The 27,919-nt window shown below is 34.2% G+C and overlaps 3 protein-coding genes, 1 non-coding gene and 1 pseudogene across 5 annotated transcripts; 1 reads left to right on the plus strand and 4 right to left on the minus strand.

Annotated features, from left to right (window-relative positions):
* Positions 1-584: 584 nt before the first annotated feature.
* Positions 585-3,636, minus strand: LOC143558950 (uncharacterized). The gene is made up of 10 exons (XM_077047684.1): positions 3,443-3,636; positions 3,299-3,347; positions 2,404-2,510; positions 2,247-2,292; positions 2,037-2,171; positions 1,854-1,943; positions 1,671-1,790; positions 1,508-1,591; positions 1,327-1,391; positions 585-1,113 (listed from the first exon to the last, which is right to left on the minus strand). The coding sequence occupies exons 1-10, from the start codon at positions 3,559-3,561 to the stop codon at positions 918-920; spliced, it is 1,011 nt and encodes a 336-aa protein (XP_076903799.1). The 5' UTR covers positions 3,562-3,636; the 3' UTR covers positions 585-917.
* A 77-nt stretch (positions 3,637-3,713) lies between these two features.
* TRNAK-CUU (transfer RNA lysine (anticodon CUU)) lies at positions 3,714-3,786 on the plus strand. Its single transcript has one exon. It is a non-coding gene; the product is annotated as a tRNA-Lys (tRNA).
* A 6,200-nt stretch (positions 3,787-9,986) lies between these two features.
* LOC143558951 (uncharacterized) lies at positions 9,987-10,788 on the minus strand. The gene has a single exon (XM_077047685.1). The coding sequence runs from the start codon at positions 10,688-10,690 to the stop codon at positions 10,052-10,054; it is 639 nt and encodes a 212-aa protein (XP_076903800.1). The 5' UTR covers positions 10,691-10,788; the 3' UTR covers positions 9,987-10,051.
* Positions 10,789-14,594: 3,806 nt separating this feature from the next.
* LOC143558962 (glucan endo-1,3-beta-glucosidase-like) lies at positions 14,595-19,810 on the minus strand. The gene is made up of 3 exons (XM_077047692.1): positions 19,128-19,810; positions 16,937-17,285; positions 14,595-14,856 (listed from the first exon to the last, which is right to left on the minus strand). The coding sequence occupies exons 1-3, from the start codon at positions 19,808-19,810 to the stop codon at positions 14,608-14,610; spliced, it is 1,281 nt and encodes a 426-aa protein (XP_076903807.1). The 3' UTR covers positions 14,595-14,607.
* Positions 19,811-22,713: 2,903 nt separating this feature from the next.
* LOC143558964 (uncharacterized) lies at positions 22,714-25,046 on the minus strand (annotated as a pseudogene). Its single transcript, XR_013139837.1, has 3 exons — positions 24,445-25,046; positions 23,624-23,840; positions 22,714-23,541 (listed from the first exon to the last, which is right to left on the minus strand). The product of XR_013139837.1 is annotated as an uncharacterized LOC143558964 (transcript).
* Between the last annotated feature and the right edge of the window lie 2,873 nt (positions 25,047-27,919).

A 27,919-nucleotide genomic window follows, 5' to 3' on the forward strand; every position in this document is an offset into this window, starting at 1 on the left:
CTTTGGGTGGTCTCTGAAATGGTCCCCTTTGCTTTACGTTTTAATAAAATAATTTCATCCACCTTTTTTTCAAATCTGTACATAATACATGTATGCGTGTGTAGGTAATATCAATTTGTTTGGCCAACAAAATTCAAATGTCAATAGTAAAACTTCCCAAATAGCTCGTGACACGAAGTTCGCTTGGAAAAAATTCACTCGAATATAGCTTGCTACACTAAGCTTACTCGGTTTGTAAGTGAGGCCGAGCTCGAGCCAAGATTAACTCACTTAGAATAACCCCAACTTTTAACAGCCTCAACCTTAATGCCCAAGTAAAAGACTGTTAAATCTTTTAAGCATATCTCTTTCATTGATCAATTCAAACCAAGCTGAAACCAAGTTTTTTTAAAGCCAAGCCAAACTTGAACTCAACTTCTCTGCTCGGTTTAAAATCCGAGCTGAGCTTGAGCCATGAACAGCCCTAGTCAGTAGATGAAGATTATTGAATGGCATGGCTAAGCCTACACTTCTGAGATGCACAAAATGTTCAAAAAACAGGTTACTCGCCGTTTAAAAACGAGATCTCAATACACAATAAATTAAAACATGTCAATTATAAGGCTTAGGTCAGGCGTGCAAGATGTTACACATGAGTCAAGAGTCTTTAAATGATCTAAAGAAAAAAATTGAGAACTTTAAAGTCTCATTAAGTCTCAGCATAGATCAGTATAAATGTCATTCATGATGTCTCTAGCATACATAATAGTTTCAACTTACAGCTAATAACAACCGCATCAAGAAAAATAATAACTGAGATTCCTTCAAACATATTAAAAAGAAACCTGGTTACATGACTTGATAATCTGTATGTCTAAAAACTGGCCTTCAGGGTTTGAGGATAAAACAAGGCCGCTGTCTGTCTGTTGTTACTTGAACTATTGTCGATCACTGCTTATCTTCCAAATACCAACTCTATACCCCACCGACATAAGACTCATTTCCCATAGCATGTTCAGAATGCTTAATAGACTCACCTTCGATCCGGGAATTTCAGACCAGGTTACTGATATCTCTATTATAGGGATGTTAAAGTATTTGCTTAAATAAACTAATTCCACATCAAAGCACCATCTGCATTATGGTTAAAAAAAACTTCATCACACTTATGCTAAAACAAAACAAAAAAAAAAGAACTCAGCAACTCGTTTTATATTGAAAGTCATTTAGAGTCTACTATTAGTGCATACCGCCTCTCAAGTCGTTTTATTCAATTTCAGACTATTGTTTTATCAACACACTTTATAAATCTGGCTATAAAACTAAGCGAGTAAAAGTTTTTCAAACCTTTTCAAACGAATATTAGTAAAAAGCTTCCTTGCAGCAGCTCTAGTAAACATCTTAAATCCACACTGCCACACGCGTCAAACTTCGTATTAATATAAATCCCATTTTTTAAAGAAAAAAAAATGTCAATTTGATACATTAGCAAAGGTATATAATTAAATAACTTGTTTAAGAACAAAACCTGTGTATCACGAACGCCAGGGCCAGCAGCAAGGAGGACCACGACATGGAACCCTTTCATCAAAAAGTTTCGGTACCATTTCCTCTGAAGCATAAAACAAAATTATTCAGAAAAATAAATCAAAATAAATGAAAAATAACAAAACTAAACGCGAGGAACTAACTGTAGCTAGAGCTTTCTTCTCCAGATGAGCACGTGAACCAAATGCCACAATTGGGATGTCTTGAATTACTTCACTTAAATCTCCATCTGATTGATGTTTCTTTTTAGCAACTGCAAGGATCTAATACAGAAAACATCAACTGCTATCCAATGAAGTATTAAAACAGAATTAACCGACACTAACCTGATTTTCAAGTTTTTCCAAGTCATCAACTTTGGTTGCACCATCAGCATCTAGCATAAGAAGTAATTTTCCCCTAGAATGAAGCATTCCCTGTTTTACAATGCTTTCGCAAAAGCAACGACCTTTGATCAGTTTTTATATTATAACATTGTGAAGATGAAGCATCATATAAACTAAACTCACTTTTCTTATAGCTTCTCCTTTGCCCTGATTCTTTCCTAGAAGCACAACTCTAACATTGTCTACTTTATATTTCCTCACAAAGTCAAAGGCTACTCGTTTTGTTCCATCCTTACTTCCATCATCAACAATGATCACCTGCTCAAAAACCAATCCTTTCAAAACTAAGCTATTAAGCAGCCAATCATTGAGTTGATTAGATCTAGAAAATACCTCATATGTAAACGAGGGATCCTTCTTCGCACGTTCTTGAAGATAACTACACATCATTATTCAGAACTACTGATCAAGTCATACATACTATGTTTATTCTAACACAAACTATGATTATTGTAAGTAAAAAGATTAATGAAATATATTTTTTACTCACTTCATTGTCTCAACAAGAGCAACAGGCAGTCTAAGTTCTTCATTGTACGCAGGCACAATCAATGAAATATACTTTTGTGCAGGATCATATATATAAGGGCATTCAACCTGTTACAAATGTCCCATATTGAGTTAGTATCCATAAATTACTACGATTAAATCTTCTTCTAATCACTTATGATTGAATTTTTTACAAAAGAATTTCAAAGTTACTTACAAAAATCACTGTATGTTAAATTGCTAACAATGTTTCAACAAACATAAACGTAGGGATGAACATTTTTTACCGCATGCTGCTATCGTACCGAACCAGTACCCACCGGACACAATCAGTACCCGTGCTAGAGGGGCACACAGTATGTTTTTTGAGTTTTTGAAAACCATTTGGCTCGTTTCTTTTTTGGATTTGGTTTCTCGGTTTTTGGTTTCGGTTTGATTTTTCCGGTTTTGCCATTTGAATTTGAAAAACTTTGAGCCGAAAACAAAAATGGGGCCAAAATAATGAATATGGGCCTAAATCATTTGGTCAGTTCTATTTCTCGATGGGGGGCAGGGAAGGGATATAACTCAGCGGTAACATAAAAACTACAAAATGAAAAATCTACATATTCGGTTCGGTTTTGATTATATGCAATCAAATTGTCGGTTTTTGTTTAGGTTCTTCGGTTTCATGCACGCCCCTAACCGATAACACAATTCGTTCTCTCATGTTTACGGTATCAGCATCATTCGGTTTCAGTATTTACGGTATTTTCAATGGCACCTGTGCCTATCAATACCAAACCGAAAAAATCGGTACGGTATTCAGCATATGGTTTTAATCGTACTCGGTACCTATCTAATCCCTAATTTAACAAATGCTTAACAATTAATAAGAGATTAAATAACAAATATACCTGTTTCAATGAATTTGGATCTTCAAAGATCGGGTGAGCTTCCGGATGACTGTGAATATAAAATCAAGATCAGAGATCAATAAACAACCAATCAAAGCAAATAATAATAATAGTAAATAATTAGGGTTTAGAAGATAGCAGTACTTGTGATTGAATCGTCTTCTGAATGCTTCAATAATAACCGTAGCTGCTAAGCCTAACCCGAGAATTAAAGCTGCGATTAATATTAATTGAAGCATCGTCGATAATCCCCATAGCTCCATTGTTGGGGTAAAATATTCAACACATCAGATTTAAGATGCTTTCAGAGTTCAAACAAACCCTAAATGCACAGATAAGACTTTTGAGTTGAGTGTATTTGAAATCAATTTCAAGTTTTGAACCAAATTTATTTAAAAATGACCAACGACATGAAGCCCGTCTAGCTCAGTTGGTAGAGCGCAAGGCTCTTAACCTTGTGGTCGTGGGTTCGAGCCCCACGGTGGGCGTATGTTTTATTTTCTTTTTTTTCCTTATTTTTTTTTGTGTTGATCTTGTGATATCTGGGCTAGCTTTAGCTTTGGTTTATAAACGGACCTGGGCTCGTCTTGTCCTGGGTTATTAAAAGACAAGCTTTATATTTCAAATATGTATTTTTATTTTAACAATAAAAATGTAGTCGGCTAAATTTGATTACAAACGGTTAACGGAATTAACCACCATCCTTGTCTCATCGGACGCAATCGTATTTAGTGCTCCCATAGTTGTAGCTTTTATGTGGCAAGCCTATCGACGTGTTGTACTAGGACCAACATCGTTTTCCTTCGAAAAACGGAGATTTTTTGGCCGTCATGTGATGATTCGAAGAAAGTGTCAGGTTTATTCTCTGACGAGATTAGCAGGCCTGTGATGGGAGTTAAACTCATGGGGGGGGGGGGGGGTTAGTCGGGATGCAGGGTTTATTCGGTCTTTGGCAACTAAAAGAGCTTTGAGGGCGGTTGAACTTATGAAACGCCTGTCGGACCTGAGGGACCCCCAAAGTGAGCTCCTTTTGTTGCGCTCGTGCATGGGGGTTGCTAAGTTAGTGTTTGGGCTCCGGACCTGTCAACCTGAACATGTCCAAGAGGCTGTGTCCATCTTTGATGCGGGCCTGCGGGGGGCAATTGAAGATATTGTTGTTTGTGGAGGACCGCATTTTGGGAACCTCCAGTGGAGGTTGGCTTCCTTCCCTATGCGTTGCGGAGGCTTAGGAATTTTCTTAGCTGAGGATGTCTCCGCATATGCCTTTGTAGCTTCCAGGTCCCAGTCGTGGAAATTGCAGGACAACATCCTGCGAAACGCTGGTGTTATGGGGTAGATCCTGACTACTCTTTTGCACTTGGTAATATTGGAACAACTCTCCCGAACCTTGATATAGGCGGTTTTACTGATAAGGAGACCGCCCCCAAGAAACTTAACAAACCTTGGCGAGTGCTTTTTTTGGTAAACACGTACATGATTTGGAGGAGCGATTCGATATGACCCCTAGACAAAAGGCAGTTTTAGCTTGTCTCAAGGGGGCTCATGCCCAGGATTTTTTGACTGTTGTGCCCATTGAAGGTCTTGGGCAACGGATGTCGACAGTTGAATACAGAGCCATCGTTAAATACCGGCTTATGATTCATCTTTTCCCTCCAGATGAATCATGTCCCATTTGTAAAAAAGCTTGTTTGGATAGATTTGGTGAGCATACCCTCCACTGTAAGGAATTGCTATGATTCAAGTATCGTCATAACTGGGTTAGAGATGTCTTATGGGATGTGCTTAGGCGTGATGGGATCTCAGCCAAGAAAGAGGCACATGTTAACTTTTTGACTGATCCGCGAGAGAGAAGATCTACCCCGCGTCCTGTGAATGTTATTGTGTTTGGCTGGGCAGGGGGTAAGCATGCGTGTGTTTACCTCACTGGGGTGTCCCCATTGATGGGGCTGAGAGACAATGGCTTCGTACCGGGACATGTGGTTTTGAGAGCGGAATCTAGGAAGGTTGCTAAGCATGAGGCAGCGTGTTTGGAGAATCAGCACGTGTTCATTCCATTTGCCTTCGACACTTTTGGATCCCTAGCTCCGGAGGCGGTTCGTTTCTTGGAGCGGGTGCAGAAGGTGGTCCACAGTGACTCGCAGAGCCCGAGGAACCAATGGTTTATATTTAGTAGAATAGGCTTTGCGATTCAAAAGGGGATAGCGGCGCAGCTTGTTGCTCGCTTACCCATTATCCAGATGTAGCTCGGTTTGTGTTATATATAAATTATCTTTACCGGCAAAAAAAAAAACTAAGATCATGTAACAATCTTATCAGTAATGAAATAAAATTGTATAAAAAAATTTAGCTTTTATATCTTTAGGATTGTTTTGTTCATCTGACGTTATTGTGTTCATTGTTACCACTTCAGCATGACCAAACGATTCCTCCCGTTGTATTCATCGGTGATTATTAGATAAAACATATTAGTTGGAATTTAATGTAATAATATATATCAATTGAGATTTATTATATGAATTAGAGTTATGTAATTATCTTTATCATAATCAGGGGTTTATGATTTGTGAGTGTTTTTCTTCTTATTATTTCTATGTTTAAGCTTAATAATAACTTACAATGTTTAAGCTTTAAAACCAACAACTCCATAACACAGATTGATATCGTAATATATCAATTAAAGTGCAAAATGGAGTGGAAAGAAAACTGAGTAAGGACCTAGATGGATGTTTGGTGAAAACAGATGTTGCATTCAATCATCCGGTTGCATTCAACTTGAATGATTCAGCAGCCAGATTTAAGAGAGAAAAAAAAACCTAGCTAAAAGACAACAATCAAGTTACTACTCTATATTGACTACTGTTAACACGTATAAAAAATAAATAGTTTAGTCAAATTAACATGTAAACACAATTTTACAAATCAGAGTTTATTAAAACATTCACGGAACATTAAAAACATTCAAACCATTACATTCCATAACCATAATTCTTGTCTTATCAAGCATTCATAGTCATTTAAAAACAAAACATAGTCTTTTAAAATAAAACAACATAGCAAAATCTTCAGATGCCAGCTTCGTCCAACTCTGCCATATGTCCTCCTCAAGCTACCTGCCTCATTCTACTCACCTGCGTGCATACTAAAAGTCAGCTACGCTGAGTGAGTTCTAGTTAATCACATAATCATACAATACCTTCTTACATTTCATACTTAACCTCTTAACTTTCTTTCATACACACATAAATGCATACACTTTCATTCTTACTTTCGTACTTTCTTTACATACATAATCATACGTTTTAAAGAGCCTTTCGCCCTATAACCTCACAGATATTATAAGGGTCTGGTCCCTAACATCACAGATATTATAAGGGCCTGGTCCCTAACATCACAGATATTATTAGGGTCTGGTCCCTAACATCACAGATATTATTAGGGTCTGGTCCCTAACATCACAGATATTATTAGGGTCTAGTCCCTCTTCGTTACCATACAACCATGTCTTTCCTTCGTTTATTAACTTTATCGCATTCATACATATAAGCAAATACATTATACTTACCTTATACGTAACACTACAACCTGACAGTAAGTGCAATATCCGAAGATCGTTCACGTACTAACAAGCAATCACTCATACATTTCACATCATTCATATAAGGCATACACTTATCACTTAGGATAAGTGTATTAACAAACATATCGAGTATGCACACAACCCCGAAAACATAACACAGAAGTGGGGCTAGAAACTCACCTGAACTCGGTTACTTCTTCTGCTAACGGTTACTCTTTCTTGAGCTATGCGCGTCTAACTGTTTAATAATTACAGTATTAAGTACCGCTCTAGTCATCTCATTGCTACTTAATTAGTCTTACACGTCTAAGCTGTTTTACTTCATTAAATCATTACCTTGTTAGTTAATCATTACTCATTAACCTTTAAAGGTATCTTTCATAAATTGCCAAACTCCAAGGGCTGTTATGTAATTATATAATTATTTTCTAAGTCCAGGGACCATTCTGTCTTTATATTAAACCACTAGTTCGTTACTTTGCCCTTAACGAATTGGGTAAAGAATCATCCTCTGATTCGCTAAGCTCCCATAACGAACTAGCTAACGAATCACCCTCTGATTCGCTAAGCTCCCATAACGAACTAGCTAACGAATCACCCTCTGATTCGCTAAGCTCCCATAACGACCTAGCTAACGAATCACCCTCTGATTCGCTAAGCTCCCATAACGACCTAGCTAACGAATCACCCTCTGATTCGCTAAGCTCCCATAACGAACTAGCTAACGAATCACCCTCTGATTCGCTAAGCTCCAATAACGAATCACCCATAACGAATCACCCATAACGAATCACCCATAGTTCTTATCCAGACTTTGACTCAAGGGTCAAAGTCAAAATCGTCAAGAACAGCAAATAGTCAATAGATCTTAGATCTGCAATTAAACCTTCGTTTCTTAACCAAATATCACGATTTTGGTATCAACGGAATCGTCTGACCAGCGCCTACAAACCCCAACCATCAAATCGGCCTAACATCGATGTTTAAGGGGTGCGATTTAGGCATATAGGTTACGGGTTCTTTTAGGTTAACAATTAACCTATCAAATGCTAATCAATTCCAGTAATATTTGTTGTTTTGGGTTCGTTTATAACAAACTAACACAGATCTATGATTTCCCAAATCAAACCGAACCTATACGAACGATTTCTAACTATAAACGTACCTTGAACGAGTCGAACTACGAACACGGTTAAGCCTTGATGTTGTTTTGGTCCGTCACGACGTTCCAGCACCAACAAACTCGGGTTTTCGCCTTCGGAACTTGGTTCGGGTTATAAGATGGTGTTGTGTGTGTTTTCTAAGGTATAGGCTAGTGTGTAGATTAGGATAAAAATGGAAAGGATTAGGGGTTTAAGGGGTATTTATACTCCCTTAAGCCCATGGACTTAAGGCCCATCTTTCCTCTTTGGTCCATAATTATGACCATCTAAAAGCCTACTTATCCTATCATATTTTATTATTATTATTACTATCCGAACGAAAAATTGGGATGTTATAAATTAAGCATATATGTATTTCTTAAATAACTAACAAAACTTGTTTTTTCTTTGTTGGAAGAATATAATTGTGTGGGGAAATAAAATATCTACAAAACTTTATATAAAATATGATTCTCATGAATAAATAAATTAGAAGGGAGCACGGGTCATAGCGAGAGAGAGCTGTTGTCCTGCCTTGGGATTCTACTGACGTTTTTTAATAGGGTAGCTCAACTAGAAATCATCACCTTCATTACCCATGCACTATTTCCCACCGATATATAATATATATATTGATAAACATCCAACACAAATTAATACGAAGTAATGGTTTGGTTATGGTATAAAGTGAATTTCGCCTTAAAACGTAAGAAGCAAAGAGATATGAAGATACGTGAATATGAGCGGGTTTAAAAGGCGTGGGATATTTGCGTTTATTTATGTACATGGATTTATTAAACACATAAAACTTGTTAATGCGTAATAAGAATCCATTTCACCGTATAAACTAGCATAGCATCAGAGGAAAGAAAAACAAGTCATTGATCGATATATGTATTAGATTACACGTATAAGTAAGATGATAAATTTTATATTAAGATAATATAATTAAATATAAAATATAAATATATATAACAAATAATGTTGACTGCATAATACATGTATTCTTTTAATGTTTCATACATACATACGTATATGGAAGCATCAGTCCCAGTCTACATATATTTATGTTATCTCATTACAATATTACATACTGAATTCATTTTACAATTATTTATTTGAAAGCTAAGCATGCATTAGGACGTATCAGATGCCTAGAATAATCTTTACTTTTTTTATTATTAGTCACTACGCGCTTGATTAAAGTTATTTACATGGTTTATATCTTTTGCTTTTCTAATAAAGAGGCAATAATGTGACCATGGACGTACTGATGCAACAACATAACGGTCATGCTGATCCTCTAGTCATCTTAATTTATCCGATTTTTGTTATAAATTGTTTTTTTTAAAGAAAATCATATGTTTAACTCCTAGTTGTAGTCGATACTCGATACCCGACTAAGAAGTTATGGTTCCGTTCAGTGGCGGATCCAGGAATTTTTTTTAGGTGGTTCCCTCTTAATTTATAAGGTGGTTCCTACGCGTCTTCTATATATCCGTACACTATTATTTCGAAACTCGGGTGGTTCCGGAGAACCACCCGTTTGTATGCTGGATCCGCCAATGGTTCCGTTACACTATAATACTATATCTGATTTATCCATCCAAGATTTTACAAACTAACATTTGCACATAAATGCATGACTACAAAATCAAAACACTAAAAGTAACTACCAACAAAGTAATAAGATTGTTTTTTCAGAAACTAAGATATATATGACAAGTGTTCTGAAAAAATGGCTGTAGAAACTTGACTAAACAAGATAGTAATAATCTAAAAAAAAAAAACTACCTATCATTTGTTTGTTGCTATGTATTAGTTAGCCTATAGTGGGACACCTACCAAGAACACATAGAAATTAACATTTAGACATTTACAAGTACAACTGTCACACACAATTTATTGATCCTAAGTACATCAAACAAATTGCAAAAAATATAGAATCCCACATCAATTACTCAAAAAATGCCACAAACTATTAACTTCTTCTCTATTAGAGTAAAAAAGATAAGAAAGGGTAATACAGTAATTTTAACAAGCCATTGCAGCAGGAGGAGCAAAGCTAATCCTTCTTTGATTAGGCATAGCAAGCATAGCAGTATGATCCATAAAATCATTCAAAGCCACCACATATTCCAAAACTACCCTTAAATCATCCGCACATGCAAACCCTATATTCCCAACACGTCTCACACCATACACATAAAACGTTATGCACCCTTTCCTAAACTTAAACCGCACCAATTCGCAACCGGTTAATCCTCTAATAAGCCTCTTGTTCACTTCCCCAAAGGGTAATTCGACCGGCAACATCCGGTCCACGGCCACCTTCATGTTTTCTGACTCGAACACGAACATGACCACTTTTGATTTTTTGGTACCTAGGCCTAGAGTGAGTGTGTGCCATGCATGGTGGGCTAATATGGTGAAGTTGGTGGGTATGAATGCGGTGGTGGAGGGTGGTGGTGGTATGGACAAGAGGCGAAGGATTTCGAGTGGTCGGGCTCGGCGGATGGTGAATGATTTGGTTAGGAGTTGACCGCCGAACCGGAGGCCTTTGACTTCTGATGAGGGTTTGAAAGAGTAGTTTGAGGATGGTTGGTGGTTTGTGTGTTTATGTTTTTGCTTCTTGTTCTTGTTCTTCTTGTTGTTGTTTTGTTTTTCATCCATGGTGGTGGTAGTGTGTGAGAGAGATATGAAGGTTGGTGGAAATGTGGAATGGCTTGTTTTTTCTTTTAGTGGATGTATTGATTTGTGATAAGTGATAAAGAGACCAATGTGAAGCTTTTTTGTGACTTTCAAGTAAAGGGGTGCACTTTTATACATTAATTCCATTTTTAAATGAGAGACATTATCTATCATAAATTTGTAAAGATTTGGTTTAACAGAGAAACATGATTCATGAAAGTATTGTATGAATATTTCATGTTTATACCAATATAAAAGTATGTGTTAAGTATTTTTTTTTCCGAACTATATGTGTCTAAGTATTAAGTCGTGTATTAATAAAATTATTATTATACACGTGATTGTTGTTTATCATAGTGAAAATAACTTCTAAGTATGTAGATAGATGATTGATAATCATATAGATCGTTAAGTTTCACCTATCTATCATAAATGTTACATCTACCTTTATTTATTGAATAATTCTATTTTATACTCTTCAAATGTCCATATTATTGAGCACCTTAAGGCTCAATTGATAAATTTTGTACGCTTATCACATTTGAATGTTTAAGTGGACGGGTGGATGTGTTGTAAGAACGTACAATTAAAATTTCAAACTCAACCGGATGAATGGATGGTGGGTCTCTTTCACACTTAACAGATTATGTTTAAGATATATGTATTAGTTTAAGTACTTTTTATTTGGAAATGATGCAGTGTACGTAGTAGTATTATAGAGTAATGAATGTGTAAACAAGATAGAGAGTAAATCTGATGTAAGAACTTATGTAACATTTATTAGATGTGTTTGAAAGTAGATACATCGGGATGTTTTTTTAATATTATCGAAAAGAAATAAAAAAATAAATAATATCTAGGTATGGAAATGTGAAAATATTTATCCTATGGGCTATGAGGTAGACAAGACTAAAATTGTAAGTGTTATAGATAGTTATATGGATAAGGTAGATAGGAAGGTGCTTGCTTAATTTGCTTGATGCACACCTAAGGATAAAGTCTCAACTGTCTAGTGACTAGTAGGCCTTACCCACTAACATTCCATATATAATATGATATCTTAGTTATAATTTGAATTAAATGATAAAAAAAATGGAATATTGTGTTATTAATAAAAATTTCGTCCATAAATGTATTCATCACTAACTCATGATCATCTTAGTTACATATTAATTAACCAAATGATCATGCTTGTTAAAAAAAGAATGCTATTTCACTGTTAGTCACTTAGTCCCATCCTCAATTTCTGAAAATATTATCAAATTCCAATTTCATACCACCAACTTACAATAAAAGTCGGAAAAGTTTGATCTGTGAATTTGATTTTGTGGAGTAATGTGACTATATTTTTTTGAAATTTTCAAATAAATTCGACCACATAAAAAAAACTAGATTTCTAGAAGCAGAATAAAAACAAAAGAAAATATAGTGATATTAATTGAGCTAAAGGGTAACAAAATAATGTAACAAAAATGCAAGAATTTGAATAAGTGCATAACATGCATCTGCTGATCTGCCTTTTGGGAGTATGAATAGTAGCGATCACCGGTGCCACATATAGGCCAAGACAATATCTTATTTCACTGATATTATATTAATCTATAATAGGTTTTCTTTAACAATTTTTTGGATCACTGGTGGACCACTGGCTCACCTGATCATCTTCAATTTTCAAGTATAGAACTGTCTGGTGCTAGGTTGCACATTCCTGAATGAAAGCTCGTCCATCAGTCCCGACCTTTTGGTTATAAAAAGAGTGAATTTCTTTTGAATTTTGGTTACAAAAAATTGATGAAAATGGATCCTTTTTTTATTTTCTTTATTAGAATTTTAGATGCAATGTTGATTTAGCTCAACATGTCCTTGAACTTATTTTTAAGCTTCTGATATAGATGCTCAAACATAACATATGGGACACTAAAAATGGTGGAAAACATGAGTCTTGTGAATAAAGCTGGCCCCTTTATGCTGGTACCTTCGTACACTTTTCATCATTTCACAAGAAGAAAGAGACCTCCCATGTTCTTGAGTGGGCCCCACCCCTTAACAATGTGGACCCATAATTATGTCTTTACAACGAGTTTGCTTTTCCTTTGAAATAAATGAAAATGAGACTAAACCAAACTATGTAATTAAACAACTGTTCGGTTTATTCAACAATCAATATTAGTTGTATTGGATGGAGTTTGGTTACCTATGATGTAAATGGATTGATTTGCCTGTTGATCTGTATTGACATCTAGTTTTTTGGTAATAAGTTTTAGTTTGGTCGTAGTAGGCAATTGGTGTATGTTATAGTAAGTGTTCATGATACAAGTAGTGTACCACCACATTCAACATTGGCGTTACCACCACTGTCACCATCTCCATCTCCAACACCCCCTCGTAGTTATCCCTACCACCACTTCTCTACCACCCTGAGTTTGTTGGTAAATGAAGTTATAAAAATATTTAACAGACGTGTATTTAAAAATCCACACCTCCTAAGTTATATCAAGATTTAATATATGTGTGCGTGTGTGTTGTAAATTTACTCTAACTCAAAGTAAATTCAAGTGGTTTCGTGTTCTAATCTCGTGGTTGACAAATGTGTAGATGGTGTATAAATTCTTCTATTGAAAAATAAAAGCTAACTAACAAAAACAGTGAAAAGCCTAGACAATTAACCCCAAAACAGGCTCGGTTTAACTTAATACTTCAAGTCTTCAACCCAGTCAATCTGGCCCATTAGTTTTGCATGACAAATTCATTTAAAGCCCAACTAAAATGTGGATGGCGACTTGGCGGCCAATTTTCATATCAGATATATGTACGACCACCATTTTTCACACAAATTTTATTTTGATAATTTTACCTATTAATCTATGACAATATTGCAATCTAAACATCTACGGCTCCTTTTTCATAGGATAAAGTATCAGGTCCTGTTGTTAAGACGCCCAACCTTAGTTCTCAAACACGTATAGTCCATACGAATCGTATGGGATTCTGTACCCCGACATCGTGCCAAGCTGGACTCATATACAAGTCGTATGACTCTATGACTTGTTTATGCGAATACTATAGGATCATACAATTCGTATGAATATATAGGATAGGTATTTGGGCCGTACGTACCGGGATTCTCATAGTTTTTCGTGATGGAAATAATTTGACGTGATACAATATTTTGTCAATTATTTGATACGATATAAGATTTCCTAACTTATTTGATACAATATAATATTCCACCGCTACTTATTTGACACGATATAATATTCTAACGAAACCAATATATATGACTTATCTGCTTGTTCATTTTATTCATAAAACTATCATTGTATTCGTATTGACCCATACTACTCGCATGACCTAATCTCGTATATGATAATTCAAAAGAATCTCGTATGATACTCGCATGACACCACACTGCTCGTGTGGGGTTGACTCATAATATTCCAAAGCACCTTGTACGGCCCGATACTATTTGATATGTGGCCGACTAAAGGATCTCGTATAGCCCATGTCATATAAGTGGTCAACGTTCTGACACAAAAAGCTGCCACTCACACGAGTCGTATGAACCTACATGACTCGTATAGGTGTGGTCGCCGGGTCGGGTGTCTAGATAGCCAAAGCCAAAGTATCTGGTGATACTACTGTGATAGAGAGGCTACTACAGTTGAGACGAGACCCTGTCTCCAGTTTTTAATTTCTCTTAGAATAACATAATTGGAAAAAAATACAGTAAATGCCATATCTAGAAATAGTGACTCAGATCCTTAATATCAATAACAATGTCTACAGGCTGCATCAGTTGCCAAAAAATGAACATTACATAGTCCCAAAAAATTATGACTAGTTGACTACATCTCTAATGTGTTCTAGTAATCTAATAGTCCATACTCCAAAAATATGATCTACAGAAACAAAGCCATGACCGAAAGGATAATACTTGCAAGCCTGACTGCAAGGACAGCATTTGTGGTGGTGGTACCTAGAGATGAATCACGAACGTTAGCATTTGCAGTGGTGTTAGAAGCTGGTGGTGATTGCTTTGGTGAGCCAGTGAAAGGCGTGGTTCTGTTAAAGAAAGGAGCATCATCCCAAGGACCACTGGAGGATGATGGTGCATTCGCGGGGGCATCTGCCGGTGACAGAGAAGGATCCTGAACACAAGACACATTCAACAGGTTTAGTAGCTGTGAATAAACGAACAAATTTTCTTGTTAGCGTTTGTTTGGTTAGAAATTATGTTTGTTTATTTAATACATAAATACATGAACAAACATGAACATAAAGGTACATGAAAACACATAAAGTTAACATAATATTCAATTTCTTATAACTGTTTAGTTAGGCCATTTATACCATACTGTATATAAGTTTGTTTGGAAAAGTTTGTTAAGGTTAGTTAATTTAACTAACGAACCTAATATATTTATTATGTTAATTTGGTTATAATATATAAATAGGTCGTTTTCTTATTTAATTTTTAGAACGACATATAGACAGTTATCAAACGATCATTCGAGTTCTAACTAGGTTTTATATTTATCGTAACGTTACAATTATCAAACAATCTTGTGAGCTCTAACTAGGGTTGTTCTAAACGCTCGCTTAAAATTGTCTTGATAGTAACTTGTGAACAAATCAGCTTAGCTTGACTCCGCCCATTTAACCTTAGTCAAAATTTGTAATGTTTTATATCCGAGTCAATTCTTACTTTTCTCGCCCCACATTTTATACGGCCCAAGTACCCAAACCTAATATAACTGATTTAGTGACTGGTTAACCTAGTTTCTTTTTCATTATCCCACTGATTTGGTGACCTAGTACGCAATCGATTACTCACTACTCATGTGTTTTAATAGACTGCTTCGAACTTCCTTACTTGACTACCCATTTTAAACTAGAAAATGAAGCTCACTTAAAATCAACTACGTTGTAAACAAGTCGACTTGCCTTAGCTCAATTTGTAAACGAGCCCGATTAGGCAATTAAAGCCTAGCTGGGCTCGATACAGTTCGAATCGTGAACAATCTAGATCAACCCTAGATCTAACGCCACGTTTATAATATTTTATTCTTCCCTCAAAAGCAGCTTTCTTGTTGGACTTATATACAATTGTCGTTACCATGACACGGATAGAATAATTCAACACGTATCTCATAATTTCAAAAAGTAAAACAAAATAAAAAATGATCATGTACGACTCCACTTGATACTACAGTTAAATAATTTAATAAAAAAACCACAAAATTATTTAGGAAAATTACCAAAATAACCCATTTGAAAAAGAGGATCCTAAAGGGTCAGGCTAAACGTACCCCCTGGTTGCTTGTTAAACACCCCCCCCTCCCCCCATTTGGAAAAACCAACTTTCATATTACCCTTTGAAATCATATAATTACCAAATTAACACAAAATTAAGAATTTCATATTTACTTTTTTACAAGTTGCGTTTTTTTTATTTCGGGTTTAGGGCTTATTTTGTAAAAGATAAATAGGTAAAATAAGGATATTATAAATATATATACTATTAAAGTTTAAAAAAAGATATTATAAATATTTATAATATTAATACATAAAAATAAATTAATAGTAATACTTGATAATTTTTAATTTGATATATGTGGTGGAGATTATTAAGTTAAAAAAAATGTTGTAGGGAGTAATTTTGAAAAGTTACTAAAATAACATGTCCCAACTTCATCTTCACGCATAAATTCGAAAGTTAACGCTTAAATTCAGAAGTCGATGATTTCTAAGATTTTGTAGTTTTTATAATTTTAACCTTATTTCCTCATTCGCCATTGACAATGAGATTGGTCTCAAAACTCATCGTCACGGTTAAATTGACACAAATCTCATCGTGACGATGTTATTTGAGCCCAATCTCATCTTCACAATGAGTTTATTATATTTTTGTAGCTTTAAAAATTTTAACCTTAGTTACTCATTCGCCGTGAATCTCAACATGAAGGGGTAAAAAACAAAAATCTCTCTTATTTGACGAGTCATTTTGAAAATTTAACTAAATTATTTCGATTATATGTATTTTTCACTATTGTCTTTATTTAATATTACTTTTATCAATAAATCTGACAGGTGCACATGGGCATCTAACTTTCGGTGCGTGGGCTACTGTGTTAACACGCCACGTACAACGTAAAACCAAACTTTACCACAAACTTAACATGTGAAACCTCAAACTAGTCAAACTAATTGTCGGGAGAAAATAATTACCTGTGGCGCGTGCATTATCCCAACGTTGTACACTTGCGTAAAATCGGGTCGAAATAACCCGAAATTCTTTTCATCCAACGACGGCCCTTTCAAGTTCTCATTAAACAAAGCAAATATGTACGTCTCAAACTTTCGTCCCGGCATTAACGGAGTCCCGTTACCCGAGTTAACCTTTTTCATTAACCCGCTAATATAAGCGGCTGCATTTTCCGGGTTAGCATGAACGTTAGCCGGGTCGCCGCCAGACGGCCATCCGGTTTCGGCTACAACTATTTCGACGTCTGGGTAACCTAGCTTCTTCATTGACACGTAGACCGCGTCCATTAGTTGATCAAACTGGTTTGTGTACCTTTTAGTTCATCAATAAGGTTAAAACTTATTAGATTAATATTCAAAGAGGTAAATTAATATAAAAAAAATTAAGTAGTTGGTTATTTTATTTTTATATATATATATATATATATATATATATATATATATATATATATATATATATATATAGGGTAAAGTTAATGTAAAAAACAATATTTTTGTGAGAAGAATAAGAATAGATCTAGGCCTTGGATCTATGATCTAGTGGTTGAGATTGGTAGTTTCTAAACAATTGTATTGTTTCATATTTACATTGTATAGTGTCATATTTAGGTGGTTTCTTTTATTTTAAAACTGTTCTCACACTTCTCACAAAACAATTGTTTTTTATTTAAACTTTTTTCTATATATATATATATTATATATATATATATAAACGAAAACCCAAAAATCCTAGGTGTCGCGATGTGGTCGCTCCCCCTTTTTTTGGAGTCACCAGATTTGCTTGATTTTTAAATGGAGGCTTCTCATGCATTTGACCCGAATTCACGGGTATTGGTCTTACCAAACCCATATATTTCTTAAACGGGTTATAACATCTCATTAAATTAAAACTTAATATCACCAAATATTTGATGTAAAAATCTTATAAAATAGGGATATATTAAAAATTAATATATGATACTTTTAAAATATATTATTATAAATAAGAAACAATTTTATGATAAAAAAAATAAACGGGTCCTGGTCTCATCAAACTCATATAGCTTTTAAACCGGATTATAAAATCTCATTTATTTGTGAAACAGTTTAATATCAAACCATAAGTATATTATTAACTTTCATACAATAAAAAAATAAAAATTCAAAAAATAGATAAATATTAAAAACAAATAATATAAAACTACCCCCATAATAAAAATCCTATAAAATAGGATATAATAAAAAATAAAATCTCTAATTTTAAAAAATATATATATATATATATTATTTAAATTAAAAGGGTCTCATCAACCATAAGTATATTATTAACTTTCATAAATATTATTTGTAATTAAAAAACAAATTTCATAGCAAAAAAATAAACGGGTCTTGGGTCTCATCAAAACCATATAGCTTTTAAACCGGGTTATAACATCTCATTATTTGTAAAACAATTTATCATCAAACCATAAGTATATTATTAACTTTCATACAATAAAAAATATCAATTAAAAAAATAAATATTGGAACAAACAATATAAAACAACCCCCGTAATACGAGGGCTACAAACTAATATATATATTAAAGTGCGCATGAAAACCAAAAACCATATCTGAATTTGAAAAAAACATTGGAAATACGCAAACAGAAAAAACCAAACTGAAATAAAAGCCGACAGTTATGCTTTTAAGTTTTTTTTTAAACTGACTTACGGTATGATTCGATTTTGAATTTTAAAAAAACTAAACCGAACTGAATTTGTATATTTTAATTTTTCTTTAATAATTTATATCAATTTAATAAATATATAACACAAATAAATATATAACACAAATGTATTAAATAATTACAAACAACTGGTTATTGATTAACCAAATTATTTAGGACAAAATATATTATTTTGGGTCAAATTTCTTTTTCTAGCAAAAATTATCAAACTCAAACTGCAAAACCTCCTAAATCTTAAAACCGAAAAATCAAAACATAATTTTTATTAAAAGGATCCGGAAAACTGAAGTTGGCTATAGGTTTTATTTCACCCGAAACCGAACTATACACACCCCTAGTTAAACCGAATTATACCCCTAGGCCCTAGCCAATGTTTTATAGGAAACTAGAAAACATATAGTTACCCTTCTTAAAAAATAAAAGATTAACAAAGTGTAGATGATTTACCTTATTCCGGTAGCTTTATCAAACAACCCGGGGTTGGGTTTAAATAGGCAAAAATTAGCATTTGCCGGAGAATACCCGAAATACGTATACGGGTTAACCATGAACCCGGCTTTAGTCTCCTTCAAAAACTGAAGCATAGGAGCCAAATTACCCACATCCCACCCGGGTCGGAAAGAAGCATTACTCGGAGGATCCGAAGACAAAAGAATCCCCAACGAATGCGGACTAGAAATCTTAATCTCATCAAACCCCTCTTTGACAAGTGCGGAACGAAGCACTTTCATCGCGGGTACCAGGTTGTCCACTAGGGTCTGTGGGCCCCAGTGGAGAACCTCGGTACCCACACAGATGTAGTGAATTTTAGTTGCGGGGTAGTACGGTTTAATATTGGTACTGACCCACCTACGTGCGGTACGCGGGTCGGTTAAAGACGGGATGTCCCCGTTCGGTAGGGTTACCGACACGAGGATACCCGTGTTGGCGAAGGCTTTAATGATGTCGGTGTTGACGTCGAATATTCGGATTCGGTCGATGATTGTTCGGGTTTTGAGGAAGTGCGCGACTTCAGATGGTGGTGGGAGGTTGTCACCGAGCGTACCATAGTTTACACCGACTGCGGTTGTTGCGGGTATGACGAGAACGAGGACGAGGACGAGAAGAGATGGGTGTTTGGAAGTACCCATGATTGAGTTCTAGTGTGATAGCAGTTTGGTTGTCAAAGCTTTGAATTAAAGTAGCTTTGAATTATCTCGATCTAAGATAATATAGCTCTAACGGTTAGTTTTATTTTTATAAAATTAAATAATAAAGTTTTGAGATAATGTTTAATTCATATTTAATATACATTATTTTCTGTATATATTATAGTTTTAAAAATTAATAAGGAAATTAATAGTGAAAATTCTGAAATCTCACTCTTTAAGAGAGAGATTCACGTTTTATTCGATGTCTCACGTATTTCTTTCTTAAATTTGTTGTTAACGACGTGTCTTTTAGACTGGATGACGCGTTTTTATTCGATTAAAAGATGATATCTGTTATAAAAGAAGTCGGCCCGACTTATTGTAGTGATTTACCAACTATTTGGTCGGGTCGCACTTTGTTCCCATTAATTCAAGGGTTTTTACCATATTTTTATGGGCGCGCGAATATTTTTGGACTAACTGAAACGTTTTGATGACATGTGTTGTTTTCTTGTTGGTCGGAAAAACTCATCATGTCGGCAAATGACATGTCACAACTAACGAGATTGTTGAGAGCGTTTATAGAATTCGTTGTTTTATGGAGACAAAGCTCAAATCTCTCTTTCGAAAAGGGACATTAGGAATTATTTTTATATTATAACGATTTAATTACTGGATTTTATAGATATTTCAAAATTAAAAAGATTAACTTAATAGGATTATAAGTTGTTGAAAGTAAGAGTATGTGAAAAAATCAACATGTATTCATATGTAATTAAGTCTTCTTCGAGTGATACCAAACCCATTCTTAAAACTTTCACTTTTAAACCTTGATTCACACGTAAGTTAACTCACATTTTAGTTATACCTTAATTGATTCTTTTGTTGTAGCCTTTTTATAATCGTCTCACCAGATTTAGAATTAATTTAAAAGTTCAAATTTAGGGCTACTAAAATTTCAAATTTAGGACTTAACATTCGTAAGAAAGTTAAGGCACAAAATTCTAATGTGTGAATCTTAGATTGCATAAAGATAGCTGTGGTACTTGTTCAAATTTGAGGGGCTAACATCAAACATTAGCCAAGAGTATACGAGGTGTTAAGAAATCGGCAATAAGAAGAAGAGTGATGTGTGGCCGTTGCTTATTTGTGACTTGTCTTAATATGTTTTCAACCCAAAATTTGTGAGAATCGAATTGCTTTGTGTGAATTCTTTATGTACTCGTAGCAGTGAAAGAGGCACGAAGTTTGGTGTTCACACTTGAGTAGAAATCCCAATTCCAATGTACGTAGTTGATGTAGGAGTGCAGTATAAGTTCAATGTAACATAAAACATGGCTAGCATAATCCAACAAAGCTCGGCATAGATTGCGTTGGTCAAGGTAGCCTACGCTGGGAGATGGTTTTGTGTGATTTTGGTCGTTTTTTTTGAGCTCTATAGGGGTGCCCCAAGGGATGTAATTATGTTAAAAAGTGAGCGTATGTGCCTCAATGGACTATTGAGATCTAAAGCGAGGTGATTATTAAGGTGAGATTGTGAATCACAAGGGGACGATGTTTATGCTTTTTATCATATGCCAATATTGTTGTTCTATGCCAGGTTAATGACCTTCCTTTGAAATATAACACACATTAATAACATTGATAACTATTTGGACACAATAATTAATGTCTTTTTACCTGGTATGAAATGTTATGTTTGATGGTATAACTCTTTATGAGATTAATTATCCATTTTATAAGCTTTCAGTTGCAATATATAAACGAATTGGAGTTTAGTGTTCCAGGCCATTGCTACCAGGCCCAACCATTAGGAAACCCAACCCGTTCATTTTGTTCAACCTTTTACACACTAGAATTCCTCAATTCCATACCGAACATAGTCACAGACTGCCAATTAGGGTGCTATACAGGTCGTGTTTCACGGGTTGACGGTCCAACCTGACACGAGCCTAAAAGTTTGACATATAATCCAAAATTCTGTTAGACACATGAACCTGAAAACGACAAGAATATTCACATGATGGCACGGAATTCCGTTAACCTTGATTATCTTTTCCACAACCTAAAACTATAAAATTGGAATTTTAGAGCAAACGATACAAATGTGTATAACATAGTTACATTTTTCAGTATAAAACCTTATATCAATTTCTCTTTTAAACATTAAATATTGGTGTAAAATACTCAAACCAATTTAACTTATAACATAAAACAAAAACCAATTTAACTTATAGCATAAAACAATTTGAAAATAAATAAAAAAATAAAATGGGTTATATAGACCAACCCGCAAGCCCGAGGATTTGACACTAAGGCTATATGTAGTGGAGGGGCTACAAAATGAGGCGTTTTGCGCCATGTGGCACCCAGTCAACAAAGGATAGGTTTTTGTTTTTTGGGTGTAATGGTGTTGTGGCCCCTATATAATAATAAAAGAAAATGAAGAATGGGCGACATCTGCTTCTCGCCCCCCCCCCCCCAACACCCACACACAAATCGAACATTTGTAGCCCAGGGTGGCAGTGTTGTAGCCCCTTTTCATCCCAAAACCTTCATTTTGTCGCCCCACTACACTTGCCTTAACACCTTACATTTAGCTAAACTAGATTGCACTGCAATTGATGTGGACCCGTTTTTACTAAACTCAAGCTTGCGAATTTCGTATTAGGTTTAAGTTGCGTCAAAAATTCACACCCAATCAGTCTATCACCAATGTCCCACAAAGAAATTGGTTCAAAAGGTTATAACAAATACTAGTGAAAACAAAACTAGAAGATGAAGCACAGGCTGTCATTGCTTCCAACCAATTATAATAATCATAAGCATTCATTAATTAAGATTCAGAAACCAGAATCACAACATAACCATAATCTTATATCCAACTTTACCATCTATAAATCAAATAACATAACATAGCATTAATTGTCCAAACAACCTCTTATAACAACTCAACAAAATAAACAAATTTAAATGTAAAAAAGAAGAAAATAACAAACCAAAACTTGTTAAGATCCACATCACAAAACACTGAGGATCAGATCATCACCAAAAGATGAAAAACAAAATCCACCAAAACCTATAATAATATAAATAAACAAATCAAGACACCAAATATCTTATCTTCAGGTGCAAATAAAATTCCAAGTATACCATCCCATCAGGACTTCCGAAAAAAGCATCAGTCTCGACGCGGGTTTAAATTATTATTATTATTAGTTACCGTGTAATATTCTTTCTTTACATCTCTCATGGTGTTCGTATCCTCCACCTATCAACCTTCACCCGACCCGTGGGCATCTTTAAATGATTCCTATCCGTTTCCAACTCAAACTGGATCAAAGACTTGAGCCGGTTCAAGTGCCCATTGCAAAGCTTGCGTTGACCAAAAAACGGGTCTGTCTGTCGGTCAACGGGCTCTAAATCAGGGCTGATTTGCCTTTGATAAGACGAGTGCCATTTGGATTGCAGATAAGCAAAAGATCTCCAAGGCGGAAGTGGCATTGAGTTTTGTTTAAGTGATGATTTGGCAGCTTCCACCATTACTTGAAGAAACTGTTTTAATTTTGTTAACGATCCAACGTAAACAACAGGAAGCGAGTTTAATAAGCGAGTGTACGAAGGAACGGCCCGAGCTATCTCAAAGTGACTTCTAAAGTCAATGTCAATAATTAAACGGTCAGAGTTTCCTGAATCGATATAGTTTATAATGTCAATGTATTCATGATCCCCTGCATTATTATACAACATAAATTAGTGAACTTATATTCTTATAATACGCGTGTAAGAAATATTAGGTTAAAGATTTATTACCTCCGGGAACTTTTCCGGTACCCTGCCATCTCGATGTGCATACAGCAGCATCATAACCGGAAAGCCTTAAAAGTTTGACTAGAGAGAACCTTATGCAACTAGTGTTACATGAAACACATCTCATAAACTCAAGGTCCATGGTATTAATCGATAAAATTAAAGAATTAACCACTGACAGCATGTCAATCCCATGTTGATCCAGCAAAACCTTGTAGTACTGCATCATTGCAAATTAATAATCAAATTAAAGCATCTTTTTCTTTAAAAGCTAATAATCTACTTCTAAATCCATATAGCCCACATGTTGCGGGACTTGAACCCTCAACCTTTAAAGGGAGAGAACACCTATTAAACCACCGAATTACATTTAGGCAAATGCGGTTTGGGAACACATTACACGTCTAATCTATATATTAATTAGATAAGACTACAAAGTGCATTTATTAAAGACTACTGCTAATATTAATGTAACCATATATCATGATATTCTTGTGATCCACCTACTTTACCTAAACATAACAAAATTCAAAGAAACTCAACAAACATAAATTCATCAAATTTTGATATAAAGATATTACTATTTTAAGGTGAATCATGATAATAATCCAAAATATAGCATTCCTCAAAATTTGACATTTTTAGAGGGAACATAAAAACATATGGGCCCAAAGAACATTTTTTTAAAATTATAAACCATAAAGCACAAGAAAGTATTAATCATTAAACAATTAAAAACATCAATAATTGCCGATGCAGGTCCAGGTTCAAATCCGGGCATCAGATAAATTTAAAATTATTGGTGTAAAGTAAAGTAAAAATACCGAAATCTTATCAGCCAGGGAGCCAGTTCGCAAAAGCCTGAATCGCTATCGCTACTACACCTCGAATCTCCGCCACAACTACTTTCATTCTCCAAGAAATCGCTAACCATCGCGGCCAAATCATGTTCGCTTTCATGGCTAAACGCACCACCCAACATCTGCCCACCACCACCACCAGAGCCACTACCGCCTATCATCAACCACGGGTCCACCGGTGCCGGACAAATTCTGCAATCCATCCTCCACCCCCAAATTAACAAAACCCACAATTCAAAATCCAAAATTGAACACCCAAAAACACTAATTGACGGAAACCCAATTGAATTAAGCTAAAAGATCAAAACTTTGACGATCGAATTGCATGAAAACCCATGAAAAAAGGTGATTAGCGATCAATCTTGGTCTAATTTTGACTCTGTTTTTTTTTTTTTGTAATTTGGTTAATTGATGATGTGGGTAATGAAATTGTATAAAAATTAACAAAACCCAGAATTCAAAATCCAAAATTGAACACCCAAAACCCCAAATTGCTGAAAACCCAATTGAATTACGCTAAAAGATCAAAGCTTTAACAATCGAATTGCATGAAAACCCATGAAAAGAGGTAATTGGCGATCAATCTTGGTGTAATTTGGTTAAATGATGATGAATTGAAATGGATTTAAAGAAGTGGGTAATGAAATTGAATAAAAAAAAGTAATGGGTATTGAAATTGGAATAGAATTAGAGAGATTTAAAGGGATCCAAAGGGGGTGAGAGGAATAAAATTGAGAGAATTTGGCAGAGGTACAATCAACCCCGCAGAGGATGAAGACGAACGAAAGAGACGGCCAGTTTGATATAAAGACGATTTTCCGTAAAAAATGGAGAATTATTTTCTATTATTATTATTATTATATGAGGTGTGCATGGGTCGGTTTCACTTGGTTTTGGGCTATACCGAACCAAACACCGAAATGTGAGATTCTAATGGGTTTGGTTCGTTTAATTTGATTTTGTCATTTGAAGTTGAAAAATTTTAAACTGGAAAAATAATTAATCACAAACAGTGAATTTGGGTAAGAATTTATTGTTAATTAACGATTACCTGATACTTATAACTTTAGATTGAAATAGTTAATGGAAATGAGGCTAAATAACACGAATATAGAATTTGCTTTCAACCAACAACAACGTTTTTTTTTTCATGAAAGATTAATTGCATACCCTAACCATTTAAATAACTTTGTAATCATCCCATGATTCTTCCTTCTTTTTAGACTTTCAAATTAATAAGATATACATATACATAAAAGGATAGTTATAATTATATACTAATTAATTAAAATATTTTGCTTAGTCATCTTTTAACTAGTTTTAAAATTTGCTTTCAACAATATATAAAGGTTAAAGTTGAAACCCATCTTTTAACTAGTTTCAAAATTAGCTTTCAACAATATAAAGGTTAAAGTTGAACTATATATTACTCCATCTGTATTATTAAAAGTGTCTATATTTTATTTTTTGTTTGTACAATTATAAATATTTACTTTTAAAATTTATCAGCCAGTTTTCAAGTTTACATTTAAACACACATAACTAACATTAATAAACAGCATTGATATACTCAATTTTCCCAATGCATTATTATCATTTGGTAAACAAAAAAAAGTAATTATTCAATATACCTTAAACTTTATGTTTTTTCAAACTAGACACTTTAATGAGACGGAGGGAGCATGTTATTATAAATGTTCGGTTTGGTTTTTTCGGGTTTAGTTACACACAAAACCAAACCGAATATTCGGTTTTTACGAAAATATAAAACCAAACCATCATTTTTTTCTTTCGGTTTGATTATTTATACTTGGTTTTTTGGTTTTGGATCAGTTTTTCTGTTTTATTCACACCTAATATTTTGTAACAAATTCATATAAACTTTTGTGACTTATTGAAATATAAAATAAACGGTGATAGTTGAGGTAGTGAAAAGGGTAAAATGGACAATGTGCAATGACGGTAGGAGACGGGAAGGTAACCCGGAGATGACGTGAGTCACAGGGTCACCGCTGCTTTAATAGACACTTTGGAAATCATGTCTTTCTACGTGTAATAATAAATTATATTATACTAGTTTTTATCCCCTTATTACGGGGTTGTTTTATATTATTTGTTCTAATATTTATTTATTTTTTGAATTTATGTTTTTTTTATTATATGAAAGTTAATAATATATTTATGGTTTGATGATAAATTGTTTCACAAATAAATGAGATATTATAAATCGGTTAAAAGCTATATGGTTTTGATGAGACCCAAGATTCGTTTATTTTTTTTTACTATAAAATTGGTTTTTTAATTATAAATAATATTTATGAAAATTATTAATATACTTATGGTTTGATGAGACCCAAGACCCAAGACCCGTTTATTTTTTTTTACTATCAAATTGGTTTTTTAATTTAAATAATATATATATCTTTTTTAAAATAAATAAGATATTAATTTTTATTATATCCTATTTTATAGGATTTTTACATCAATAATTTGGTGAGAATAATTTTTAATTTAATGAGATGTTATAACCCGTTTAAGGAATATCTGGGTTTGGTAAGACCTATACCCATGAATTCGGGTCAAATGCATGAGAAGCCTCCATTTGAAAATCAAGCAAATCTGGTGACTCCAAAAAAAGAGGGAGCGACCACATCACGACACGTAGGATTTTTATGTCTTCGTTTATATATATTATAGATACGATAATAATTGTAAAGCTGTATTAATAACACATCATCCAGTTTAATATGTATGAAATTTAAACAAGAAAAATATTATGTCAAAATTACATTATTTAAACCGATAGGATTATTTAATATACATACCGTTGTTTAAATAAAATATTATCGACAAAACTTGTATGAAAAGGTGTATAATTAAATATTCTAAGTAATATATAATATTGACGCTAAAAATACACTAAAAATCTTGTCTAGTAATAAACTAATCACTAATTAATTGTTAGTCGATTTCCAACAACTAGTTATCGATTAATTGCTATTCGTGTAAATCAAAAATTTTATATGCTAAATTTTGGTATACATATGTTTATTTGAAAAATTACATGTAAATTCCAATGTGATAAAAGAGTTCTACAATAATAAAAATGAGTGATGTAATTTTCTTTAAATTTTTAAGTGTAATATTTTTTTTCTAATAATAGGACTTCTTTATAAAAGTCCTTCCTAACGTGGTGTAGTGGTAGAGAGTTTAGGTTTCTTAACAGAGACCCAATTTCAATTCTCACTTACAACATTATATGAGTGGCTCAATGACAATGAGGAAGACCGAGATCTTTGTGATCTCTAGTTTGATCCCGAGGGCATCCGGGTTTTACCATCAGTGAGTCTTCGGGTGGATGGGTTTTCCCCGGGAACTGGAGATAACTTTGAGACGCTTAGGAGCTCCGTACAACAGGGTTGGGCAGCCGGCAGTGGCC

This window comes from Bidens hawaiensis, unplaced genomic scaffold (genome assembly GCF_021521415.1).
Source record: "Bidens hawaiensis isolate Kalapana, Puna unplaced genomic scaffold, B.hawaiensis_p1.1 tig00019676_1, whole genome shotgun sequence".
Taxonomy (NCBI): domain Eukaryota; kingdom Viridiplantae; phylum Streptophyta; class Magnoliopsida; order Asterales; family Asteraceae; genus Bidens; species Bidens hawaiensis.